At 39.7% G+C, this 26,538-nt stretch overlaps 1 protein-coding gene across 6 annotated transcripts in view; it reads left to right on the forward strand.

Moving 5' to 3' along the window:
- Positions 1–26,538, forward strand: part of GALNT7 (polypeptide N-acetylgalactosaminyltransferase 7) — a 43,231-nt gene that overhangs the window by 2,548 nt on the left and 14,145 nt on the right. For 4 of the 6 annotated variants that reach the window (XR_013842583.1, XM_079991398.1, XM_079991395.1 and 1 more), the window contains exons 2-4: positions 18,554–19,014; positions 24,470–24,636; positions 26,371–26,501. Coding sequence is in view for 5 of the 6 variants with exons in the window: in XM_079991398.1 (XP_079847524.1) it covers positions 18,554–19,014; positions 24,470–24,636; positions 26,371–26,501 (759 nt within the window). In the remaining variant the exon portion in view is untranslated. Of the gene's footprint in view, positions 1–16,838; positions 16,986–17,236; positions 17,507–18,553; positions 19,015–24,469; positions 24,637–26,370; positions 26,502–26,538 lie in introns of those variants that run through there. The other 2 variants (XM_079991397.1, XM_079991396.1) reach the window with 2 other exon arrangements.

Here is a 26,538-nt window from a genome sequence, read left to right on the forward strand (position 1 = left end):
ATGGGACAGCTGTAAATTCCTGCATTGCAGGGGGGTTGGACTAGATGATCCTCAGGGTCCCTTCCAACTCTATGTTCCTATGATCCTATGATCTATTCAGACTGAAGGTGCTAAGGGACAGAAGAAAAACCTAAGGCTTTCTGCATATGCTCTTGCACTCATATTTGGCCTCACTGCCTGTTAGTCCTAAAGAAGTACTTAGCAGTGTTTAGTTTTGTTTGCTTGAGTGAACCCAGCCGGATATTGCTGCAAATGACAATGCTGCATTTACAGCATAGAACAGTTAAAGTGAGGTCACACTTAATGAGCTCTAGGGCTGAAGTAAGTATGAAAATCAGTTTCTAGAGAATATTGCATGCAAAAATTTATAGGTGCCATTGTTTATCGTGTACTGTTCCTTAATGCAACAATTTGGACGTTAAATGTAATTTTCACAACCCTTAACATCATAGATCAGTGGAATTTTTAAAAAATTGGGCATGGGTCCTCAATATAAACATGTTCTTGCTTTTAAAGCCAATAAATGTTCTGACTTTCTGTTTTCAAAATGTTAAAGGCTCCTTTTAACCATTGCAAAAACCATGATCTTTATAAAGTTCTGCCTTTATAATACTGAAAGACCTATAGGGTAGAGAGCAAGGGCTTGAATTGCCAGGCTTCTGTCTTCTTTGCTCTGTGCCAAACTGTACTGTGGTACCTCAGAAGCCGAATGGAATCTGTTCCAGAGGCCGTTCGACTTCCAAAATGTTCAGAAGCTGCGTCGGACATTCGGGTTCCAAATAAGGTTCGCAAACCGGAACACTCACTTCCGGGTTTGCAACATTCGGGAGCCAAAACGTTCAACTCTCAAGGTGTTCAGGATCCAAGGTGTGACTGTGTAAAGTGCAGCAGGACAGTGAAAGGCAAATAGGAACATAGGAAGCTGCCTTGTATTGAGTCAGGCCAAGTACAGTGGTGCCCCGCAAGACGAATGCCTCGCAAGACGAAAAACCCGCTAGACGAAAGGGTTTTCCGTTTTGGAGGCGCTTCGCAAAACGAATTTCCCTATGGGCTTGCTTCGCAAGACGAAATGTCTTGCGAGTTTTTCCGACTTTTTTTTCCTTTCCCCCCCCCCCTTTTTCTAAGCCGCTAAGCCGCTTATCTGCTTATCCGCTAAGCTGATAAGCCGCTAAAAGCCGCTAAGACGCTAATAGCGCTAATCCGCTAAGCCGTCAATGGGCTTGCTTCGCAAGACGAAAAAACCGCTAGACGAAGAGAATCGCGGAACGGATTCTTTTCGTCTTGCGAGGCACCACTGTAGTCCATCTAACTCAGTATTTTCTGCACAGACTGGCAGCAGCTGTCCAGGGTTTCAGACTGCTGTATTTTCCCTAGCCCTGCCTGGAGATGCCAAGGATTGAATCTGGGACCCTCTGCATGTATGAATGTTACAAAAACTATAATTTGAACATTCTGCAGAGAAACTTCCTTTTATTGTTGTTGATTGTAGTTGCAATCCCACACAATAGGGTTTTAGCCGAATACTGGACTGTAGTCTGTGCTGGACTATAGACTTTGTGTAAAGAAGCATTCAGTGCTACAAGACTATTTTCTAAAAAATGATTGTTTAGCAGTGAACTGTCTGCTTTTGGGGCAGTGTGCCATGAAATTGGTTTATATGTAGTTCACTGAAAAAATAACATCCTCACCAATGTGTTATACATATGGACAGAGCACAGATTGTTAAAGTGAGAGGTGCAATTCCAGCTGTATATGGAAAATATTGCTGATAGAATATGAAAAAATGGAAGGAAGAACAAGCCTCAAACAGGGCCATAAATCACAGCTTTCTGACACTTGTATGGCTTGTGAAATCCTGGACAGCTGAATACCTTGGTTGCAGAATTTCCTCTTAAACATGTGTTGCCGGTAGCTTGTAAAAATAGTATTCTGTGAGGCCAGGCCAAAGAAACAGATTTGCAGGTTCAACAACTCTGTGAACTTTTATAGAGAATCTCTGTAGTTTAGAATCTATATTAAACTAAGCCAGTTCATTGTAAGCAAGAAATGAGCTATTTCACCATAGTTGTAGGCGCTGCCTCAGGTAAGTTAGGGTTCAGAGTAGAAAATGTCGTTTAAAATAAAATTGCAAGTTGTGAGAACACGGAAAGGGAGAATAATAAAGCAGCTACCACATTAAAAGGCTGATACTGTTGATCCCCCTAATCGTGCTGTTAAGGGGGATTGTGGAAGGGCTGCTGAAGGGGGAGAGGGTTTGGCATAAGGAAACTCCAGCATGTTTTGTGCATGAATTCATGTTTCAAACCCTAGGGGATCTTGCTTTATCTCTGTTCCCCTCAGTGTGAAGATCTGTTCCTGTAAACTCATGACATTTCCATTTAAAGTAGCTGAAATAGGGCTTATTAAAAAGTGTTAGTAAGTTGTACTGTGTGGGGGAAAAAGAAATTATGATCTCTGCCAATGATATTAAGTAGGTGTAATGTCTTCTGAGTAAAAAGTGTTTCTCGGAAAGCTATCTGTGGCTCTGAAAGTAAGCTTATGACTAGTGCTCAGGGCAAAGTGAATGTTACCATGGGAATTTCATATTTGGAGTTCCCCACAGATTTTTGCCTTTAAAAAAATCAAAAAGATGCAGAGAAGTAAAGGGTAATTTCATCTCTGTGTGTTAACCCTTTGCCCCCATAGTGATTCTTTGACTTAATTCCCCTTCTACTCTGAAGCTGCATAAAATCTAGGTTGGCTCCTGCCTCCTTTATGGGTGACTAGCAAAAATGGCTTTTTTAGGATCAGTCAGAGAAATTTTTGCAAACTGAAAAAAAAAGAATTGGCACTATTTTTCTTGAAGGTAGATCATGTGCCATGAAAGGTGTATTTTAGATATGTGTGGGCAGACAAGGTGCTAAGCATTTTTACAGAATTATTTGCAAGTCTAGAATGAGGTTTATTAGAGGTGTAAGGTAATATATGCTAATTTATGTCCATATACTACACATTATAGAGAAGAAAATACAGGATTGTAGTATTTTCATAAGTGTCATATTTGCTATAACAGCCTTCAGTATTCATTACATTTTCTCTATAAAAGTGATCTGTCAGCTAAAAATCGAGTGGTGAGGGGTTGTATACTTTGGGGGATGATAACACTGATTATGAAACACTGAAAAGTCTTTTTAACTTCAGCATCAGGGCTGTAATAAATTTGAGTGCCAGGCAAAAAAGCAGCAGGGTTACTGATGTGTTTCCTTGAATGCACACTTTCAGCTTCATTCAAGCAGTGAAAGCCATATCTGGTCATTTGTAAGAAGTCTCGTGTGACAACTACTCATAGCTGAGATTTCTTTTTTTTTACAAAACCTGTAAGAACAGGTCATAAATGAGAAGCAGTCCTTATGCATTTTTTCCTGGTTACTTATAGGGTGTATACATCATTGCCTTCTGGTTGCTTGAATAATTTGATTTAGCCATAGGCTGAAAAACTCTCTTCATTTCTTAGAAGGGTGGTAGCATTGGATTGTCCACATCAAATTCTCAAATGGATTAGCCATGGTTGGCAACTAGATTTCAGGAGGTCAAGCTGCCCCTTTGACACATGTCTGTCCTTTCTCTCAGCCTCCTTGGAAGTGAATCTGGACATGGGAGGAAAAGAGGAAAAGGAAGGACAAAGAACGTTATGTCATAAAACTTAATTCCAGGGTGGATTAAAATCTTTTCTTAAAAAAAAAAAAAAAGTAATGATGAGATTGCCTTTAAATAATCAGGTTAATACTAAATAATATTGATATAAGCATGTTAGCCCTGCAGTTAATCTCTACACTGGCTCATTGCTTCTCCCAGATACATTGAGGGTGTTGAGCAATCCTAACTTTAGCCCCAGAAAATTGCAAGCTTAACTTGCTCATGCTGCCCAGAGCAGGTGGTAGGTTTCCTGATTTTTTTCAACTAATCTGGTTACAGTCTGGTATGGCTGAGAGGCCCAAGGATCAGACCTCTTGGGGAGTTCATGGGGCTTTAGATCCAGCCAATCCAAAGCATCTGACACCCATCCATCAACACCCCATTGAAGGACTTTCTGCTGCCTACTTTCCAGTAGAAGAAATGCTGGTGGTAGCTTGCCACCTGAATGGGCAAAGCTAGGCCTCCTCTGTGGTCTTTCTGCCTCTCTGCCAGTGGTAGTCAGCAGAGAGCAGACAACACAGTATCCAACCCCCCCCCCCAGCCATCGACACTGGGTGTGCATAGATTAGGATTGCATAGCTAAAGGTTTTTCTATGCAAAGGAATCAATTTGAGCACTTCTCAGATGTAAGTATATTTACTTTTCCTACCAAACACAGGCATTACATTTCACCTGATGAAAATAAAGTGAGTGCTCTAGTCTGGCCAGCAGCTGTCAGACTTTGCTGCGACCTTGTCAGTCACAGTCATTTCGTTCTTGTTTGCCACTTATTTTGGGGAGGGTGGGGCTAGCCGCTAGACCAAGGCAGAATTGCACAGAAAGGAGCCATGCTACATAAAACAAAAAGAGGAAATTCTCCAGTGCACAAGTTTATGGTCTCTCCCCCCCCCCATGCTTAACCTCACAAACTGCCATGTGTATGAAAAACAATAAACGAATGTTTTAGACATTCCATTTATAGGTCTAAAGAAAGAGCAAGTTGGAAACTGTAAACAGTGCAACAAAGAGATGCAAGACCTGGTTATAAGAATGAAACAACAGTATAAATCATACGCTTCTTAGTTGTGCAGTAAAGTAACATTGTGGTTAATTTGTGCCATTGTTTTAGGAAAATATGAAGTATCTGTGGGAAACTTCAGTTAAATCACAGCTTTAATTTAGTGTGCTTTTTCCTTGCACATTAAAAACATTCTTTATACCTTAATCACCCACCCTAATAAATGCACTGGGTGTTAGTGGAATAGAATTCTGAGATCTGTATGCAAATCTCCAACCTGTCCGCCATGGCCTAACCCTGGGCTAGTCACAATCCCTCCAAATAACCTACAGGCGGCAAATATTTTGCACGGGAGTTCCGTTCCTGACCCCTCCACATGGTTTGGGCCACTTGCTCCACGTTTGGGCCACTTCTGGGTCAGCAGCGATAAGTGTGTGCATGATTGCACATCAATTGGACGTGTGTAAAATGGTTGCTACCTGTATTTTACATGTTGTTGTGATAATAACTTCGGGGGAATAAGGAAATCTAGTATCCAGTTTCCAAACGTTCCATGGAGGGATACAAATTGGCTTTTGATATTTTAGGAGCACCTGCATATGACCTAATTACATTAGATGTTGCTCAAGAAGCCTTGTACCTGAGAAGTTTCTTAATTTTACAAATAATCCAGAAAAATACCTTTGAGGTATTTGAATAGTCAGTCCAATTATTACTGCTCTTGTTTATTTTGGACTATATAGCAAAACATCATTTGTGATCTTTACAAAATCAGTAAAAGTGAATCTTCATTGTGTCAGATATCACTTGGACTATTGAAGAAATGTCTGATACTCCTGGAACTGCATGCATGCCATTTCCATCACATCATAATACATTGCAGCATACTAATTAAATATGTTCCCAATATATTTGTTATGTAAGGAAAACAGTTTGCTGTTCCAGAGCTACATTGTTTATGTAAGTTATCACTCCATCTAAAAGTGAATTCAAGAGGCGTGCACTTACAGAATTGTAGCAGACAAGAAACAAAAGCACATTCAAGAAGACTCCAAAGTTTGTAAAAATACAAATAAAACTTTTAAATAAGCCCCCATAAGAAGGAACACACCCACAAAAAGCCTAATGTGTCAATGCTGGAGCTCCAGAAGTTGTGAACTGTTGCATGTCAGATTGAAAAGTAAAACCAAGGTTGGGGGAGTTGGCTTGCTAGAGTATCTAGTAGCTTATAGGGTTCCAGAGGATGGCATGACTGTCTGGCTTGAACCTTGAACAGGTGCAGGCGTGGTTGTGAGTTAAGGATATACTGCATTACAGGCAGCGACCATTTTAGGCACATCCAGTTCACACATGATTCCCAACGTGCATGTCCTTTTGGACCTGGAAGAAGGCAGAATGGTGCGGGGCACACATAGACGCACTCTACTGATATGCACAGGGGCTAGGAATAGAAACCCTGAATGAAACGGTAGCCATCTGTATTTTCTTGCAGGTCCCAATTTTTTTTGCTTGGACTGCACAATAATTTGGATGCCCCAAACAAGCAGTCAAATACGCTGAAGTGTATCTGGCTGTTGATTTATTTTTTAAAAAGTAAGAACTTTGAATAGTAGATGTGGCTCTTCTTGCAATAGATTTCATATGCAAAGATGAAGCCTGACCAAGAGGAATGGTAAAACAAACAAAGACAAAATGCATTGTGCTTCTTCTGAAGTAGGTAACAAAATGAGGAAAGTAAAAGTGATTATTTAGTAATATTAGTACTGATATATCACTTCCCCTAAAATCCTGCAGTATTTCATGTTCTCCAATTAATCCTTGCAACAGGCCGTCATTACTGCCACCATATTAAAGCTGGGCTTCTGAAGCAGAGAGATAGTGGCTTGCCTAAGGCCATCCAGCGAGTTCATGGCTGAGGTCAGATTTGAACTAGGTCAGACTTAAATACATTGGTAAAATGATGGGCCACAGCTCATTTCCAGAAGCTTTCCTTTAGAGTAGGCACTCAGTTATTTTATTAAAGTTACTATTTACATTCTATAAACCCATCCCTATTATCATAGCAAGCAGGCTAAACTCATTCTAATTTTACAGGCTCATCTTAAAGCTTATTTAAAATTTGGTAAAAGAGGACACAGATCCTGTTTCACGTTAAGAAGCTCTAGCTCAGTTCAGTAAACTTGTGACTTGCAAATGGGCAGCAAAAGTTATTTAATGTATTATCCTTCCACTACTGTACTATGATGCTAGACTATTATGCAAGGCATTGGTTTCATGCAACATCCCTCTCTCTGACAGTAGCAGTCCCTATAGATCAAACTACTGTATTGACATTATAAAGTTTGTTAGACACACAAAATGTGAATTATATTAAGTTTCACGACATTATAAATAAGTTAAAGGTAATATTTTCAAAGGACATTGAGAGCATTTGGAAGAAACAGCAGCCTTCTTTTCACTGGATGCTCAGAAAGGTTAAGGAATCCACAGGCACCTTTCTGTTCTTCTGAAGTTGCTGCCAAGTGTCCATTTATAAGCTCTTTAGCACTGTGTTTTAAAATGTCAGAGCAGAGAATGATGAAACTCCCCCTAGAAAGCTTTTCATTTGCTTTTGTGAGATTTGTTTATATGCCCTGTTTCACAATCAGTGAAGAATTCTTATTGAACTTAAAATATTGGTTTGGATATTTTTTAAAAAAACAAAACAAAACATTTTGCCTTTTAGAAACAATTGAATGCTAGATAATGCAGAAAGGTAATTCTTTTTTACAGTGAGATTTGAGTAATGCTATGTGGAACAAAATGTGATTTATTTATTCTGTTGTATACTAGCTTTTTAACACAGTTTCTGAACAATTCTGCCGCCCCGTCTTTTTATCTGTCTGACTCTGTAGGTATTGCAGTTAGCTTTGTATACGACCTTGGGCTGTTAATACTGCGTTGTTGGCACCTGTCTGTCTCGAGAGAAAATGGAGTGTGCCTTTGGGGGTGAAGTTAAAACTGCTACCTTAGCAGCACTACGTTAGCGCATGCCTGGGCAGTGTGTATGGAGGTCCTGGGCCACCCAGACAATACTGACCTCTCGTCCTCATGGATGTGGTCCAAAGGAAAGCAGAGCAATATGTTTGGCACCAGCTTGGCTGCAGGACTTGCCAGAAGTAGGCATACAAGGCACCATCTGACCATCTTAGAGACTCCACTCCAGATTTGTGTAGGGTTTACTTCTTAGGCAAGGCAGCGAGTACAGCTTTTTCCTTGGAGTTTTCTCCCAAAGCCTTTCTCACGGATGAGTATAGCTAGAAGTTAGGACCAGAGTTTTCCTTCTCCTAGATGTGCTGTCTTCCCAGGTTGATGAGCCCCATCTGCCCCTCACTTCCCTCTGCAGCATGTGCAGTAACCACCTTCCTGACCGTTGGACCCACTATTGGTCTCGTTCACTCAGTCCACCAGAGCCTGTCTTTGCATGCGGGGAAATCCCAAACTCACTGAGGGTTTGAGAACCCTCATCTGGTTTATCCAGCCAGTCAAAGCTCTTCCTGGGGGGTGGACTCTGTTGCATGCTGGCAGCTTCTAGGAACCATAGGTGAGAGCTGAATGCAGGGTGGGAACCAAAGCTGGACAAACTACCCCAGAAGGAGCACAAAATGTTCCCCCACCAGAGGTAATGCCCTCCCATTTACACCTTAGTATAAGAGAATTCCATTATGTCCTGAAATCCCTGCCTTTGATGTAGAATGATGAGATATGCTTAATATTTTTTATGTGAGGCAAATAAGTGATCGTCAACCTTCTTCAGCCTGATACCTTTCAGATGATTCGGACTGTGGCAGCTTTGCTAGAAGGAGCTGATGGGAGCTAGTCCAAAAAGGTTTGGAGCACATCAGGTTGAGAGTGTTATATGAAAGGGGAAACATTGTGAGGATTTGAGGCTGCAATCCTAAACACAACATTATGTTGCTTTGTGTCCCCCCCCCCCCCCAGTCCTATTGTAAGATTCAACCATTTAGCCTGGTCAGGTTTTGTACATGTAATGGAGGAGATGTCACCATGACTTCCATCAGGCCATCATGTCTTGGGCTGACCCTGGTAGTAATAGTCATTGGTAGACGTGTCCTCTGTAAATGCGAGTGGTTTTCTTCACAACCTCTTTGCAGCGAATTCTGTATATTAAATATGTGCTGTTTGACAGACTGTTTTCTTTTGTCTGTCTTCAGTCTAGTGTTATCTGATATTGGGTGACCTTGAGCTGCTGTATTCTATCCACTTTCTCCACCCTATGCATAACTTTATCTATTTTCACTAATTAGGTCTGCCAGGTCCCCAAGTCTGAGCATCTAAACTTGGACTAAACAAATTACTTGCTGATTATGCATATCATTAATGTGCATTTTATACCAACATATTTTTTTCTTCCCCAATGGAATGATCTTCTTACCAGCCTATTCACGCATAGGACCAGGAAACAGTAGATCTTTAATCACTGCCCTGCCTGCATGTTGCAAGGGGGTGTACCTTCCTTTCCTTGATTCTGCTGCTCCAGTAGCTTGTAAATAGCATTACCTTTTCTCCTCCGTTAATATGGGAAGTTGACATTTCAAATATTAGAGGGAACTGCTTGTGTTAATCCTGACCCTCCCTTGTAGCTGAGTAAAACCTTAGAGTAAAACTTTGATTTTAGTAGTAGAGTTAGAATGACATGTGCACATAGTTTGCAGAAATGAGTCCTAAAAATAAAAAAGCTGCTTGAAAGTAAGTCCTGTTGATTTCAACAAGGTTTTATTGATTTCTGAATATACAAAACATATGCTAAAGATCAGTAAATGGAAGATAATCCAAAGAATCAAAAGCAGATCTTTCTGAGCCCAGTGCACAGTTCACCTCCAGCCTCATCAACCTCAGCATAGAATCATAGAGTTGGAAGAGACCACAAGGGCCATCGAGTCCAACCCCCTGCCAAGCAGGAAACACCACCAGAGCACTCCTGACATATGGTTGTCAAGCCTCTGTTTAAAGACCTCCAAAGAAGGAGACTCCACCACACTCCTTGGCAGCAAATTCCACTGTCGAACAGCTCTTACTGTCAGGAAGTTCTTCCTAATGTTTAGGTGGAATCTTCTTTCTTGTAGCTTGGAACCATTGCTCCGTGCCCGCTTCTCTGGAGCAGCAGAAAACAACCTTTCTCCCTCCTCTATGTGACATCCTTTTATATATTTGAACATGGCTATCATATCACCCCTTAACCTCCTCTTCTCCAGGCTAAACATGCCCAGCTCCCTTAGCCGTTCCTCATAAGGCATCATTTCCAGGCCTTTGACCATTTTGGTTGCCCTCCTCTGGACACGTTCCAGTTTGTCAGTGTCCTCCTTGAACTGTGGTGCCCAGAACTGGACACAGTACTCCAGGTGAGGTCTGACCAGAGCAGAATACAGTGGCACTATTACTTCCCTTGATCTAGATGCTATACTCCTATTGATGCAGCCCAGAATTGCATTGGCTTTTTTAGCTGCCGTGTCACACTGTTGGCTCATGTCAAGTTTGTGGTCAACCAAGACTCCTAGATCCTTTTCACATGCACTGCTCTCAAGCCAGGTGTCACCCATCTTGTATTTGTGCCTCTCATTTTTTTTTGCCCAAGTGCAATACTTTACATTTCTCCCTGTTAAAATTCATCTTGTTTGTTTTGGCCCAGTTCTCTAATCTGTCAAGGTCGTTTTGAAGTGTGATCCTGTCCTCTGGGGTGTTAGCCACCCCTCCCAGTTTGGTGTCAATTTTTGAGTAAGACTCAGCTTGATACCTGTAAAATGGAAATAATGGATACTGTACAGTTTTGTTATAATGCTGTAATAAATATGGTGAATCCTGGTAAAATGAACGGCTTAGTTTAAAACTGAGCACTACAAATCATAATATGTGTACATATGATTGTACACAAAAGTAGAGTCAGTCATGCAGAGCATTGAAACAAAACAAAAAACTGCACTGGAAAGAACCCAGTTTATTAACATCCAGGAGAATGGGCTTTGACACTATCTGTATACTGCAACAACTGGGAACGTTACCACTTTTGAGATAAATGGGCACTGTAATTTTCAAGCCTGATGTATTTTTAAATAGTCTGAACACTTTGCATTCCCAGGATTGGGAGAAAGGACAGAAATTTCAAAAACTAGAGCAAAAGGCAAATCTAAAATTCAAATACGTGTATAAATAAGAAACCAGAAATGATGCATGCATGCATGCCGCAGAATATGTGTTAGTGGAATCAGTCCTGATTTGCAGTCTGTTGGAAGGGATTACTCAAATTCCAGCTTGCTGGTTCAAATGTCATAGCAAACTGGTTTGACAAACCAGATTTTTTTCCCTATTAAATTGGATGCATAAGAGTGGGCATGTTTTCTGGTTCTACAATACAGACAAGAATGACAAACTTTCAGTCATGTATTTCTCTTAGAAGGGATAAATCTAGGTCAAACTGCATGTGAAGTGTATTAAAGTAGAAATTGATTATTTCTTCTGCAATCCTTGAGCATGACTGCACATAGTGTTCTCAGTTGCTTGTTGTCTAGTCTACCATTCTAACTTTTCATGAAGTTACATAAAGTAGGTTGATTGACTGATTTGAAATCTGAATTCTGTTGTGTGGGCTCAGGGGGGTGGGGGGAATCCCATTTTTGCCCTTATCAGTATTGCCTTAATTAACTGACTGTTCTCCAGCTCACCGCCTCCAACCCCACTGGTGTAGAGCTATCAAAACATCTTAACACACGTGGAAGATTGTAGAAGGGGTGGTGTTTTTTCAGGAGGAGACTGAAACCTCCACAAGTATTTCTCACACAAATAGATATTTTAAGTTATGTATTTGAAAACAGACAGAAAACACATTACTTAACAATAAATTAATCTCCACTGATGGAAGACTGCCCAAGAATCATATGTAAGCTGCATTGAGTTCTGTAGAAGAAAGGCAAGATATAAAATTACCTACATAATTACGATGCTTCATATATAGTCATTAGTAGTCATCAAAAGTATTCATAGAATCATAAGAGTTAGGGAGACCCTCATAGGCCATCTAATTTAACCCTCTGCTGGATGCAAGAAATTAAGAGTTGAGTATACTCAAGAGATGGCTGTGCAGCCGCTGCTTCAAGATCTCCAGTGAAGGAGAGAGAGCCCACCGCCAAGTAATTCAGTCATGAAGACTTCCATGTGGTATGAAATATTTCTGTAAGGGTTGGAGAATTTAATACTTATCCAGAACACCATAAACGTATTTCTGGAAGACGATTTGGGAATTTGATCTGATTCTAATATAGCTGCATTCTATTGTAACCTTATGATTTCACAGCCACTTTCTTCTTTCTACTGCCCAAGGTTATCTGTGACCTGTACTGTAAATAATATGCAGGATAAGTAGATCACTTTTGTTACATCATATTTCATATGGGTTGCTATTGCTATTGCTATCTCAATCTCTTCCTTTATGGTACTAAAGTCTGGGAAGCTACATTAGAGTTGGCAGCTGCCTGTGATGTGCAAAACTAGTGGCTTGCAGTTTTATGTCTAAGGTGTCAGGATTCTACTCTGCTTTAAAATCACATGAATTAATTAGTTGAAGGGTAAGCCTTTTGAGCATGTACAACTTTGAAATCTCGCACAACTTGCTTTAGTCTTCGAATGACAAATGGATTGTTATAGGTCACATTCATTAAATATGTGCTCTATGTTCCCCATAATGTTTTCAATAGTACTGCCGAAAGGAAAGCTTAAGATGCAAATTCTAGCAGCTGCCTTAAGAGAGCGGCTGAAAAATGAGCAAAAATAATGTCAGGGCAGTCTTTTGGAGAGATGAGACACAAAATCATACGCCTTTTTTTCTTTTTTTGACAGGCAAGTGCTGAAGAGTTGAGTAATAAGCCTCTTCCTTGCAGGCAAATAGATAGTAGCAAGCAATGATATGTTTGACTTATTGGCACCAACCAACTCTCCCAAGGCTAGAATCTACAAAACCTCATGAAGTAAGACAGGAAAAGAACAAAGCTTAAGGCTGTAGTCTTGAATACACTTACAAGGAAGCAAGCACAGAGGAACTTATATTGAGTAAACTGCATTGAGGGGGTTTTTTTAAAATCTCCTCTACAAATTAATTTGCATGTTCTGTTGGATTACTTGTTAAAGTGTTGTGCAGAGGGTTCCTAGTTTGCTTTCCAGCAAATATGTTTCCCAAGCTTCAGCTTGAAAAAATATGTAGCCTGCAAACAACAGGGAACAGACAAGCCTCAACATTTAAATAAAATATCCGCAAATATATTTCTGAGGCGTATGTAAAAAGGAATGGCAATTTGATTGGGGAGGGAGAGCTTGATGCAAAGGAAAGCCGGAATATGAATGAGTGTTTATATTTTGTTAATACTAGTTTTGCCAACTCAGCATGATGAAAGTGGCTTATTTGTGGAAGAACTGGGATTTTCTGATTCCTGCCTTCAGTTCTGCAATAATACGTCTAACACAGTAAAGAAGTCTCTTCCCACCATGCAATATAAGCCATTTTGAAGCGGAGAAAGATCTTAAAAACAGCTAAAGCCATGAAATGCACCAAATAGTCAGTTCCAGGTAATAATAATAATAATTATAATATTTAAAAAATTATACCCCGCCCATCTGGCTGGGTCTCCTCAGCCACTCTGGGTGGCTTCCAACAAAATATTAAATTTCATAAAATTTATACACGACTTGATTATTTAAAAAACCCAAGAAAACCAAGAAAAATCCACAACCATACTATGCAACATGCAAAAGTTATAACACTAAAACAGATTAAAATTACCTCAACTTTCTAAGCATCTGGGTAGGCTTGTCTAAGCAAGAATGTTTTTAGCACTGAAAAGAGTACAGTGAAGGCACCTGCTAGATCTCAACAGTCAAGGAGTTCCAAAGTGTAGGCGCTGTTCTTATATGCTGTTATATTCTGACAAGGCCTCACTCCTGTCAGCAGTCGTGCTTCCGAATCAAGCACAGGGGAAGTCCCACATAGAGCACATTGCAGCAATCCAGTCTTGAAGTAACCAACACATGAACTACTGTGGCAAGGCTTTCCCGGTTAAAGAATGACTGTATCTGTCCACCAGTTGCAGTTGGTAAAAGGCACTTCTAGCTACTGAGCCTCCAGTGACAACCTCCTTGACTTATGTGAGTGACCCAGTATAACTGGTAATATATCTACACTGGCACAATGATCTTTCTACCCATTTAATTGCTGGCAATGCAGATATTACAATCAACTTGGTTAAAATCTGTTTTCCTAATCTCGCATGGTAGTTACTTCTGCCCAGTAAAATAGCTTGCTGGCCAGTGCCTCCCATATTCAGAGCGTTTATTTCAGAACGAATGCTTTGATGTACATGTCTAAAGATGTTTCCTTTACATCTTTACATGTTAGATTATTCAAAATGGCTCTGCGTATTTTAATTACTTACTGTATGCTCTACCATGTTGCTGTCTGTATATCAAACAGCAACAGCTCTTGTGAAGAAACTAATACTCATCCATTAAGATTTATGATGATTCTATTTTTTTCCTGTATTGCTACTTCAGAAGTGTAACAGAGAGGCTTCTGTGAAGCACTTCCCTCAGTCGAGATAAGAATGAAATACATGACATGAAGTGATTTTCTTTTACAAATTTGTAAGAACTCAGTTCTCACTTGGACAGTCTTGGGAATCATCATAAGCCTGGGAATCAAACCAGTCAAACAAACAAGTGATTTATGATTCATTGTTCTTCCTGATGAGTGTGCTAATGTTAATGTAAAATTATTACAGCCCAAGTTATTAAATACTGTAGCTCAGTATCATATCAAGTAAAAGTAAAATTGTACTCTTATAAATTAAAAATCTTAACAAGAACATCAAAGGTATAAAAGCTTTTCCTGTGATCACAAGGGAATGTATAGATGGTTTTTGTATTTCTAATTCATAGGATCCAGGCAGCTGTGCCTATGATTTCCACACAAGTCATTACTGGGAGATTTGGCTGGCCTGTGTGGAGGATGGCAAAATATACTGGCTTGTCTACATTGCTGCCTGCACCAATTTTAATTTTGTTGTTTTGCATTCATATTTTATCCAGGCATTGTCTTTGGGAATGTTTTACCATTCATATTTTAAGTCTGTGATAATTCAACTTGGCCATTCCTTTATTTAAAAATTACACCCTGCTTTAAAAAAAAATAACTCCAAAACAGCTTCAGAAAAAACTGTGAAATGCATAAAATAGCAGAGTGCCCCAAGGAATATGGATTATGCAGAACTCATTCTCCCCAGCAAGGAGGTAAAATGTTGGGGCAGATCGGGGAATGCTTTGGATCTGCTGGATCCCAAGCCCTCCTGTTCTTTTGGCATGCCTCCAGCGTTGAAGGATTTTCCTTCTTACCATTGGAATGGGGGAATTATTATTATCATTAATATTTTAAGAAAAGGAAATGCAGTCCCCCTTCCCCCAGATTGACAATTCATCTGAAGTGGCCTCTCCTGACATGATAGGATTGCTCTGTACATTAAATGCTATGAAAGTTTTATGCTATAAGTGAAATTCCCACTATTGCAGTTGTGTGTGCTGAGTAGATTTTCTTATATATCTGTTGATTCTGGTCATATTGTTCCGCATTCTTGCCATACCTTGGTTGTCTCTTATTTTTATGTTTTTGATGAGTTGAGAGCTATATCATAACCTCTGGAGTTGTCATGAAATTCAGCAGCTAACTATGTAAGGAGCAGTAACATTATGTTCTTAGCTTTAAGACAACTAGTGAAAATTATTGTTATTGATTGATTGATTGATTGATTAGTTAGTATACTGCAGGCATAGACAAACTCGGCCCTCCAGATGTTTTGGGACTACAACTCCCATCATCCCTGACCACTGGTCCTGTTAGTTAGGGATGATAGGAGTTGTCGTCCCAAAACTTCTGGAGGGCCGAGTTTGCCTATGCCTGGTATACTGGCTTCCATCTGTAGATCTCAGAGCAATTCACAACATAAAAATACAAGATCAAAAAGCACAAAATACACAATAAAAACAAACCAATAACCCCCTCCAAATTCCTTTTGTTGAATAGATAAACATTCCCAGATACAATCTAGATACCTTTGTTTATGTTACCACACTGTTTGTGCTGCTGTTAATGAAATCTGAAAGTACAAACTGGCCCACATAGTATCGGTATCTTTATTATCCATCACTGATTGAAATGCAGATTGTAATATGCTATGTGAATGAAGAAAAGACAACTGCTATCTTTTCAGTTTGGGGTGGTAAAAAAATCAAGAATGTCCATGGGCCAACATTCTAGTCCTTATTTTACTGTGGCTTGAAAGGTTTGGTTTAGGAAGAAGTAACTTGATCAGTATTCAATTGTATGTTAGCTTGCATAACATAGCATGTTAGAATATGGCATCTTTCTTGCATTTTCATGAATGATAGGCTGCGTTCAGTCTCTTGTATCCAAGGCAATATACCTCTGAACACCAGTTTCTGAGAATCACAAGTAGGGAGAGTGCTATTGCTATCAGGTGTTGCTTGCAGGCTTGCCATAGGCATATATGGTTGACCACAATGAAAACAAGATACTAGATTAGACTGGCCCTTTGTCTGATCGAGCAAAGCTTTATTCAGTTCTTTTAATCTAAAGTATCTAACACATTGATCCTCACAATTCCTACCATAGAGGTTGCCCAGCTAAACAAGTGTCAAAGGGCATCAAAAGATTGGATGTGACATTTATTCTGTGATTGAAGCGATATGGCTAAGAACAGCGAGATGGAGGGGAAAGGGAAGGATGGTGGAGTTTTCTGTTAAGTTTTTTTACTGTGTTCTGAACTTTTGAAATAAGTCATTTTTAATTATGAAGGTGCTAGAGCAAACAATAATAACTCTTCGGGGCTCACCATGTTGGGGTTTTGAACAGAGTGCGCCATGAATCCTCTCGATATGGCATGCTTTATTTCCTCTATTCAGGAAATAATACTGAGAGCCAGTGTGGTGTAGTGGTTAAGAGCAGTAGACTCGTAATCTGGTGAATCAGGTTCGCGTCTCCGCTCCTCCACATGCAGCTTCTGGGTGACCTTGGGCTAGTCACACTCAGCCCCACTCACCTCACAGAGTGTTTGTTGTGGGGGAGGAAGGGAAAGGAGAATGTTAGCAGCTTTGAGACTCCTTCGGGTAGTGATAAAGCGGGATATCAAATCCAAACTCTTCTTCTTTATCTAGTACACAATAGCTTCATGTAGGCTGGTCTCTCCGAAGCCACTCAAAGGTGCAGATTCTGTTAATCTTAGTTCTGTTCTTCATGCTCACTTCCATTGTGTTGTGGAAATGGCTCATACTGAGTGAGTTTTAAAATACCTTCCCTCAATGGTTTCAGTGCTTTACCTCAGTCCTCAGACAGTTCTTTTTTAATTAGAGCGACTAAAGCTGCTGTGTCAAATGAAGTTTGTGGCCTCTCTGTTGTTTTTCACTGCATTGAGCCCTGGCAGCCATTTTGGAAATGGCTCTGGCCTGCTTGGGATTCCCTGATGATCTGAGCCAGAAGTGAAAATCAGTCATCCAGAGTGCTGCTTTGTGATTCTCTAATTCTGCAGCTCACAGCCCACTTGAAACTGTTAAAAGTTTGAACAAGACTTCATTTTGGAGCAAGCTTAGCTATTTTTGATTTTGGGAAGGAAGGAGCAGCAGATGATAACACCATATTGCCTCGGTGATGTCGCCCCCCCCCCCCATGACTGTTTGAATTTCAGTTGCAGAGATTGCATTGACAGTGTAGATCATTTTAATCGGGTCGGTGAGACCCACTTCACCAATTGCAGTTTTCTGTTTTCAAGTGACATGGCCGAAATGATTAGTAAACAGTAACGATATCTTCGTTCTTAGTAATGGCTTAACCTCCCTTGAAAACCAACTGCAGTTTCTTCTTCTCAGCTGTTCATCAGACACTGCCTTGCGTGTTATTTTTCATTTTCAGTATTAGTTCTGGCTTGTGAGAAAGTGTGATAATTCAGCATCATGTGTTGCTGCCCCCCAATGTTCAAAATCATTAGCTAGACATTCAAGTTTGAGACACTTTAGTTTTCATAACTTCCAGTTTAAGAATTTTTGTCTTTGATTCAGAACCAAAAATCTTTTTTAAAGGCATCTGCTTATGTATGTATTTTTTTTTCTTTTAAGGAAATAGAGCTTTTCAGGGCTCCAGATCATATTTGACTTCATAAGTCTTAAATTTTCCATCTGCTACTGGTGCTATATGACGTCCTCCTGATGCCTCTCTTGTTCACAGACATGTCGTAAAATTTGTGTGTGTTGATGATGTGTGTGGACTTTGTTTATCACAAAAGTTGCAAATCATAATCTTCAAACAGTTAATTTATGGAATTCGGTGCCCACCTTTTGTAGGCTGCCTTTTCTGATGTGTAATATTTAATTATGTTGTTTTTAATGTATTTTTAGTACAGTGGTTTCATATTTTATAATGGACAAAGGTAGGGTTAGATGGAAGGCCACATGGTGAGCAAAGAGTGAGGAGGAGGATCAGTTCCATAAATAAATCAGAAATGCAACCTTTCTATATGTAAGTACTAGCCAGCAAGACTCAAATGTAACAGTATTAGCAGCTGCACAGGTGGGTTTCAAATATTGACATTTGTTTTTAACCTTACATTTACAGATAAATTTATTAAATGTTTCAAGTTGCTTAAAGAATACATTGAACAAATTCCACAGAGATTAGAGTTACACAATTGTTAGTAAAAAGGGCATAGAAAGCTGAAGTTGGGCGAGCACCTCTTCCAGTTTCTTTGTTTTATAATTTTATCTCTCCCTCTTATGTAGGATAACAAGGAAAACAGCAATCTTTTGCCAAACAATGGAGACCATGGCCTGGTTCCTGGAAATGACAAATTCAAGCCTGTGTTACCCTGGCCTCACGTCGAAGGTGTGGAAGTAGACTTGGAATCAATTCGGCGGAGGAATAAGGCCAAAAATGAAGGGAATCCTCTTGGTGGCAATAATGATCAGCAGAACATCATGCAGCAACAGTATCTCACATTTAAGCCACAGACACTGATCTACCGTGATCCCGTATTACGACCTGGAATTCTTGGTAATTTTGAACCCAAAGAACCTGAGCCTCATGGAGTTGTCGGTGGTCCTGGTGAGGAAGCCAAGCCATATGTTTTAGGACCAGAGTATAAAGAATCTGTTCAAAGCAGCATTAAGGAGTTTGGGTTTAACATGGTAGCAAGTGATATGATCTCACTAGATCGAAGCATTAATGACTTGCGTCAAGAAGAGTAAGTATCTGATCTGCCTCTTCTTTCCCCCTCTTTTAATTGTATTTTTGTTATGCGATCTGTACACTGTGACAATCATCTTATATGAATATATATTAGCGATAGTAAAGGAAAACAATTCAGCACTTCTTTTTAAAATGAGCTTTCCTTTTTCTTTTTAGCAGAGATGTAATCATGTGCATAACACTCCTACTGAAATTAGCAGAACTTAAAAAATGCATAACTATAGCTTGGTTAGTTCCCAGAAGTATTCTATCAGGCATTCAGATAATGAGTAATAAATTACAGTTGCTTAAACCTTGATCACATTTGATAAGAAATCATTTTTCTGTGGTGGGTAGATAGGATTTAGCCTGATATTCAAAAGGCTTATGCAATTTTCCTACCCCCTTTGATCTGCTGGGTCTTTGATATATGACCCTTAACTCTCCAATAAGGCATGATGCCAGGTTCAGATGACCATATTGCCTTCATCTGAACCAATGTGTGTTAGCTGTTGCAACTGAGCTGTTTGTCTGAGGCAGGCTTTCCACTATGTGATCTGTGAACAGAACTCACCAGCTTGTACTTCTGCTTGTTTTTGTTCTTTGCATTTACTGTCTGTTACAGAATGTGTTCTTTCTGAGTGAATTCAGGGGAGAACAGTACAATGGCTCCTTTTAACAGTTATGAAAAACATTCTTCCCTCCATGTTTCTGTGGTAACTACTAAAATGTAATTGTGTTGTGCAAAGATTTTGTACAGAGTTCTCATTTTGTGTTCTCTGTGTGCGAGTGTTTGATGTAAACCATCAGGTTTCCCCCACTTTCTCTTACCATCAGTAACTTAAGAGCCTTAGAATTTGGAGTTCTTTGCTTCTCTACACTTAAAATGCATAAAACCTAAGAGAGACGGGGCTTGTTGACAAGGGGAGAAAACCCTATCCTCAGAAGATGTGATTTCCATATCACTTTTACTATGCATAATTGTCTGTGAGAATTCTGTGCCCTCTATATCTTATTTCTGTCATTACTTTAGAACTTTTGGGAAGTAATAAGAAGGATCAGTACATTTTCATGATCAGTTTCTTTGACTACATAAAAGGTGCTTATGATGTTGGCATTAATGTGATTTGATTGTGGTATCAGTAAGGGTTTTTTTCTGTAGATAGCATGATCTTGGCTTTACATCTAGATGGGTTGATTAAAGCAACCTTTGTTGCCTCTGCCGAAATATCTTACAATACCTTTGTTCTCAGTCAATTTTATTTGCAGGTACAATCCTTTTCAGCAGTGTGTTTTGTATATCTATGAAGCACAGGTGGTAAATATTATTTATTCCATATCAGAACTGTCCCACTGCTTCTAATTCTAACAATGCTGCAGACCCTGAAGCACATTTGATGATTAAATAAGCAAGCAAGACCATGGCAGCTGTTCCTGAAATATTTGGCTGATTTCCCAAGCATATGGGCTTTTCCCCCTTTGAAATAACATGGCAAACATTTTATGGAGCTCAGGTAACATGAGAAACATGGTTTGCTGAGGAAAACAGTCCTTTAATGCTAGAAGAAGTTGAGAACCCTTTCATTTCTTGCAAAGTCCATTTTGAGAAACCTGTTAGAAACAGCTGACTTGATCCAGTTAGCCCATGGTTCCAACTAGCCTAGTGTAAAAGGGAAAGGGAAAGGTACCCCTGACCATTAGATCCAGTCATGGATGACTCTGGGGTTGCAGCGCTCATCTCGCTCTATAGGCCAAGGGAGCCAGCATTTGTCTGCAGATAGCTTCCGGGTCATGTGCCCAGCAGGACTAAGCCACTTCTGGCGAACCAGAGCAGCACACGGAAATGCCGTTTACCTTCCCGCCGGAGCGGTACCTATTTATCTACTTGCACTTGATGTGCTTTCGAACTGCTAGGTGGGCAGGAGCTGGGGCCAAACAATGGGAGCTCACCCTGTTACAGGGATTCGAACCACTGACCTTCTGATCGGCAAGCCCTAGGCTCTGTGGTTTAGACCACAGCGCCACCTGCATCGCCCTAGCCTAGTGTAGCTTTCTATAATTAGGAGCAGCTCTCAGGTAGAGAGAGACGTAGCTCTGCTACCTAAGGTACTAATAAACTTGAGGTGACGGGATTGAAGCTGGCACCTTATATACACACACTTCATGTGTTCTGACACATAGCATTGACACTTCCCCATCAAAATATTAAAATAATAGTAAACGCTGTATAGAGGAGCATGCTCAGATATGCGTGACTTGATCTACTTCAGGATTATGTGCAAACGTGTCCTCTCACTTTTGGGGGCAGATTAAACTGGTTAATTGGGGGGTAATGCCATAGCTCAGTGATAATGTACATACTTTGCCAATGAAGTTCCTGTTTCAATCCCAGTTATTTCCGTCTAGGACTGGAAAAGACTCTCTAGCTAAGGCTGAAAGCCTGGACGGTCATTGTCAAGTGTATAGACCAGGTGTGGGGGAACCTCAGCCTCAAGCATCAAATTCAGCCCACCAGAACTTTCTTTCTCGCCCTCAAGACTCTTCCCAGGCCACGTGCCCCCTCTTCAGTCCTAATCTACACCCCTCTTAAGTACTCTTACATTATTGGAATGTGTCCTTGTACTGTGATGTCTCTTGGTTGCCTTTAGGGAAGATGAAGAAATGTGTGCTTTGCACATGTGTACGTAGAAACCTCTGAATTTTGTGTGGCAGGATACTGCCTGCAGAAGTAGTAACATCCATTGTCCCACTTTTGCCTCTGACCATCCCCGCCCCCGCCCCCACCATATAGTCCCCAGTAGTTTCCCTATATGAGGGAAAGCGGTTGTCAGGCTGAAAAAGGTTTCCCATTTCTAATGCTAGGTAGTCTAATTGTCTGAATCCGCACAAGACCGCTTCCTATACATACAAACTTAATTTTTACATAGCAAAAATGTTTTGTTGGGTACACTGTTTTGTGTTGGTGGGGCAGTGAAGGGTTCTAGGCTATGGGTCTTATTCAACTAAGCTTTAGGACCATTTAAATCATGATTAAGTTAATTTCAATGGCTCTACTCTTGAGTAAAACTGGCTGAATACCATCCAATGATAGCTGCAGTTTTAGAGGGTTGCTAGGCTAGGATCAGCTATGATTCGTACCATTATATGTGTGGTGAGAGACTGTGATTGAAGCTTTCTTTACTATGGTATCTTAACGTGACCTATATAACAAAATGAAAGAGGTATCTGGTGTGCAGATGTTCTCATCTTCTCAGAGTTGCAAAACAGCAACAACAACAACAACACAGATGCTGTATGGAGACAGGAATATCTGATAATGTCTTTGCTCTGGCAGCTATAAAGATAAGAGCTAAAGTGCTGCTAAATCGGCAGCTTTGCGATATCAAGTAGAAGTACAAAAAAAATCAAGTAGAAACACTAGGTGGCAGGATGTATTTAGCTTTAAAGCAAAACACAATTTTAAAATGTATCTTATATATATGAAGGCTTCCTTGTTTGCAATTAGAATCACTGCTGTTTTCATACAACTTAAATAATTATTAACACTGTACAAGATATATTGGAAGTGCTTTGAGAATTTTCACTACTGACCAATAACGTTTAATATATTTTCTGAAGCTTGAACCCAATCCAAAACACAAAATGGGGTCCATCTTCAGAAAATCTTTTCTGAGTCCTTTAGTACCTGGCAGTAAATAATAGTGAATAGCATCAGCATCTTAAAATTCTGCTGTAGCACTGCTCACAAGGGCAGAGATTGTCTACACTTGGTGGCTCAGTATTGTTCCCAATATCAGACAATGTGCTCTATAAACTACCCTTGTTCCCACTGCCCAGTGTGGAATTTTTTAAAAGCAAGAGCGAGAGTGGCAGCCCTGGAAAACATAATTTATCATCATTTTTAATACTGAAATTGTTCAGTCTGAAACATAACTGAGCTTCCAGCATCTTATTTTGCAATCTTAAACTCTACCTTATTTAGATTAAGGTATATTAAATGATGACTAACAATTACCTTGTTTCTATATCTTTAGTGGACAAGTTGCTAATTAACTTTATAGTACAGTGCTTAGTTGATAGTTGATGTTTAATATTTGCTTGCTGGTGTTAGTTAGTGAACCACTGGATGTCACTATTGTTCTTTGCAATAGCACTTGGTGTTTTATCTGGTAGTTATCTATCTGCTTGGGAACCTATTTTGGAACAACAGTAGGTCATAGCAATTACAATGGTACCTCAGGTTAAGTACTTAATTCGTTCCGGAGGTCCATTCTTAACCTGAAACTGTTCTTAACCTGAAGCACCAGTTTAGCTAATGGGGCCTCCTGCTGCTGCCACGCTGCCAGAGCACGATTTCTGTTCTCATCCTGAAGCAAAGTTCTTAACCTGAGGTACTATTTGTGGGTTAGCGGAGTCTGTGGTATACAGAAAGCTAAGACTAGTTGATGCGACAGAAGCACCTGGTACTGCAAGTTGGCAGAAAATCATATCGGCCATGGGCTGAAAGAGTCATGCAAATTGGCCCCAATTCTACAGGCAAACTCAGCAGTTAGGAGCAGAATGGGTATCATAATGTGATTGCAGGTTATTGAGAGGGTGTTGCAACAGAGGGGAGGCTTATGACAATTCAGAAGAGTGGACATTCTGACAAATTATATTTTTCTCTGTTGTGATTATAACAACCATGTGATAACCTTTCCTTCTGAAAAACTACATGAAGGAGAAGGCTGCAGAGATTGCTGGCTATATGATGTGAAAACATTGGGATTGGTTTCCCCCCCCTAGAAGGTACAGTGGTACCTCGGGTTACATACGCTTCAGGCTACATATGCTTCAGGTTACAGACTCCGCTAACCCAGAAATATTACCTCAGGTTAACAACTTTGCTTCAGGATGAGAACAGAAATTGTGCTCTGGCGGTGCAGCAGCAGCTGGAGGCTCCATTAGCTAAAGTGCTTCAGGTTAAGAACAGTTTCAGGTTAAGAACAGACCTCCGGAACAAATTTAGGTACCACTGTACAATGTAACATCAAAATGTTTAAATTACATACAACTTTCATGTTTGTCCTTGTGGACTTAGGTTTTGTTTTTTTCATGTAACAAAAGAATGTCTTAAACGTGGTTTTCATTCTGAAAACTGCTTCAAGATCCTTCAAAAAGTAAGAAGCAGCAATCATTACCATCCAATCATTACTGTAAGCTTAGCTTCTAAACTAGCTTCATAATCATGCTCTATCCTGAGTACTGTGTATATTTTAAGTCCTCTCTTGGGGGTGGGGAGCACTTTTATTAACTAGGTGGTATGAAAGGGGTATTATAAGAGAATTTTCTCCAAATGGTCTTATTTATTGCAGCCATAACTAGTGCTCTAGTTAATTCTGTTTTTTCACTGATAGTGGTTCTGATAACAACCATGTTCTGCTTGTAGATATTTCAAAAATGTTAAAATATAACACACATATTTGTTGCAGGTGCAAGTACTGGCATTATGATGAAAATCTGCTCACCTCCAGCGTTATCATTGTCTTCCATAATGAAGGGTGGTCCACACTCATGAGGACAGTTCACAGTGTAATTAAAAGAACTCCAAGGAAATACCTGGCTGAAATTGTATTAATTGATGACTTTAGTAATAAAGGTAAATACATTGAATATCAATATTAAACCCAGTAAGAGCTGAATCTGTCGTTCTACAGGGAAGTTGAACCAACATAAAGAAATACTGTGCTGATAATGCAGTGGTTTCTGCTCTTAATAAGAAACCAGCCTGCAGATTTAAGAATATTGATCTGTGGATAGAGTCGGTAGCATGGTTTTCATTATAGATCAGTTTTTTTAAAAAAAAAAAAAGTTTGTAAATTAATGTAGTTTGTTCTAGCCTATTGAATGAAGAAGCGTAAGTGCTATCACATTCAGCAAATATCTGTCTTTCTGTTTCTTTCAATGGAGACTTTGCAGAAAAATTCAGTCCTTCTCAAAGAGTAATCATGACTCAAATCTTCATTCAAGGCTACATCTGTTCAGAGATAATGCAAGGGTTCCCTTGAACAGGAATCAACACTCCTTTCCAACATATGGGTTTTTTTGACTGAAGGGTTTGTCAAAATGGATAGTGTAGGAAGCTTCACCTTTGCCTCTGTAGGTACTTCATCTGCCAGCATTGGATTTTCATTGCATTAAATGCTTATTACAGTAGCAGAGACTTTTAGATGTAGTGTGAAATCTGTCCCCCTGCTCACGCAAATTGTTCCGCACACTTACGGAAAGTTTGAGACGATGAAGTGCTTAAGCTGAAATATGGGTAGGGGGTTGGATTCCTAGCAGATAAAGTTAATGTAGATACAAATGAAGGAGCAGATAATCAGGGTAATATGGAATGCAAATGAACCAATATTCCTTCTATTCTGTGCTATCTTCCCCTTTATTTCTGATGTATATAGAGAAAATGCTACTGTCCCTTATTTTCCTTTACAGCACCTATGGCAGAATGTAACAGAGTTGCAGATGAGCATCTTAAACGTGTGTGTGTGTGTGTGTGTGTGTGTGTGTGTGTGTTGCATAGTCCTAAAATAGCATAATGCTGAGAAAATGCTATAATCCACAGCAGTGTTTTCCTGCCACATTTGACTGTGGTAGCCTTAAATGTTAATAAAAATCATGAGTGTTTTCTTGAAGGTATTTCATAATCCTTTTTTGCATCCACATCTGTCTTCAAATTCAGACATTACTAATATTTATTGTGGAGAGTGAATGCTACATCTCCTGCACCACCTCCTGGATTTTGTTGCCTATAAATGTTGACATTTTATTATGTGAGTTTAAAGACTTGATTATATTCATTTTTGGCATGTCAGGGAAGAGCTGTGAATGTGTCACTCACCCACAGTTAGTAAAGCAATAAGGAATACACAGGGAAAAACTGGAACACTTAGGACACCAGGACAACTTCCATTGTTACATTTCCTTACTCATGTTATAAAACTATGGGGGGAAGTGAGTGGAAAAATTACTGGAGGTTTGTGCCTTTCTGTTGTCAAAAGAGTCTATAGTACGAGTTCTGAACTTTTCCAAAGTTCAGACATCACTTTCTTAGGTCTGACCTTTCCAACATTAGAAGGGCACACATCTTTTCTACTTCCATACATGTATTTTAAAAATCCAAGTATTGTTGGTGGTAGTTTTTAAGTGAGGTTACAGTTGTTATCAGCAAATATGCCAGACAGTGATTTATGTAATAGCCTTAACTTCTGAGTATTTAGATATTAAGTCAATTATATTTAGTTTGTTTTTAATATAGATTTAGTTTGTGTTGTAAGCTCTAAGCTAAATATTTTATAACAAATATGGAAACTTCTTTTTTATTATTTGATAGCACACTTAAAAGAAAGACTAGAGGATTATATTAAGCAGTGGAATGGCCTTGTAAAGATTTTTCGAAATGAAAGGAGAGAAGGTTTAATTCAAGCTAGAAGCATTGGAGCCCAGAAGGCTAAACTTGGACAGGTAGAAAACCATTTGCTAAATAAAACCCTTCTTTCCC

The sequence above is a fragment of the Podarcis cretensis genome, assembly GCF_951804945.1.
Source record: "Podarcis cretensis genome assembly, chromosome: 9".
NCBI classification, from domain to species: Eukaryota; Metazoa; Chordata; class Lepidosauria; order Squamata; family Lacertidae; genus Podarcis; species Podarcis cretensis.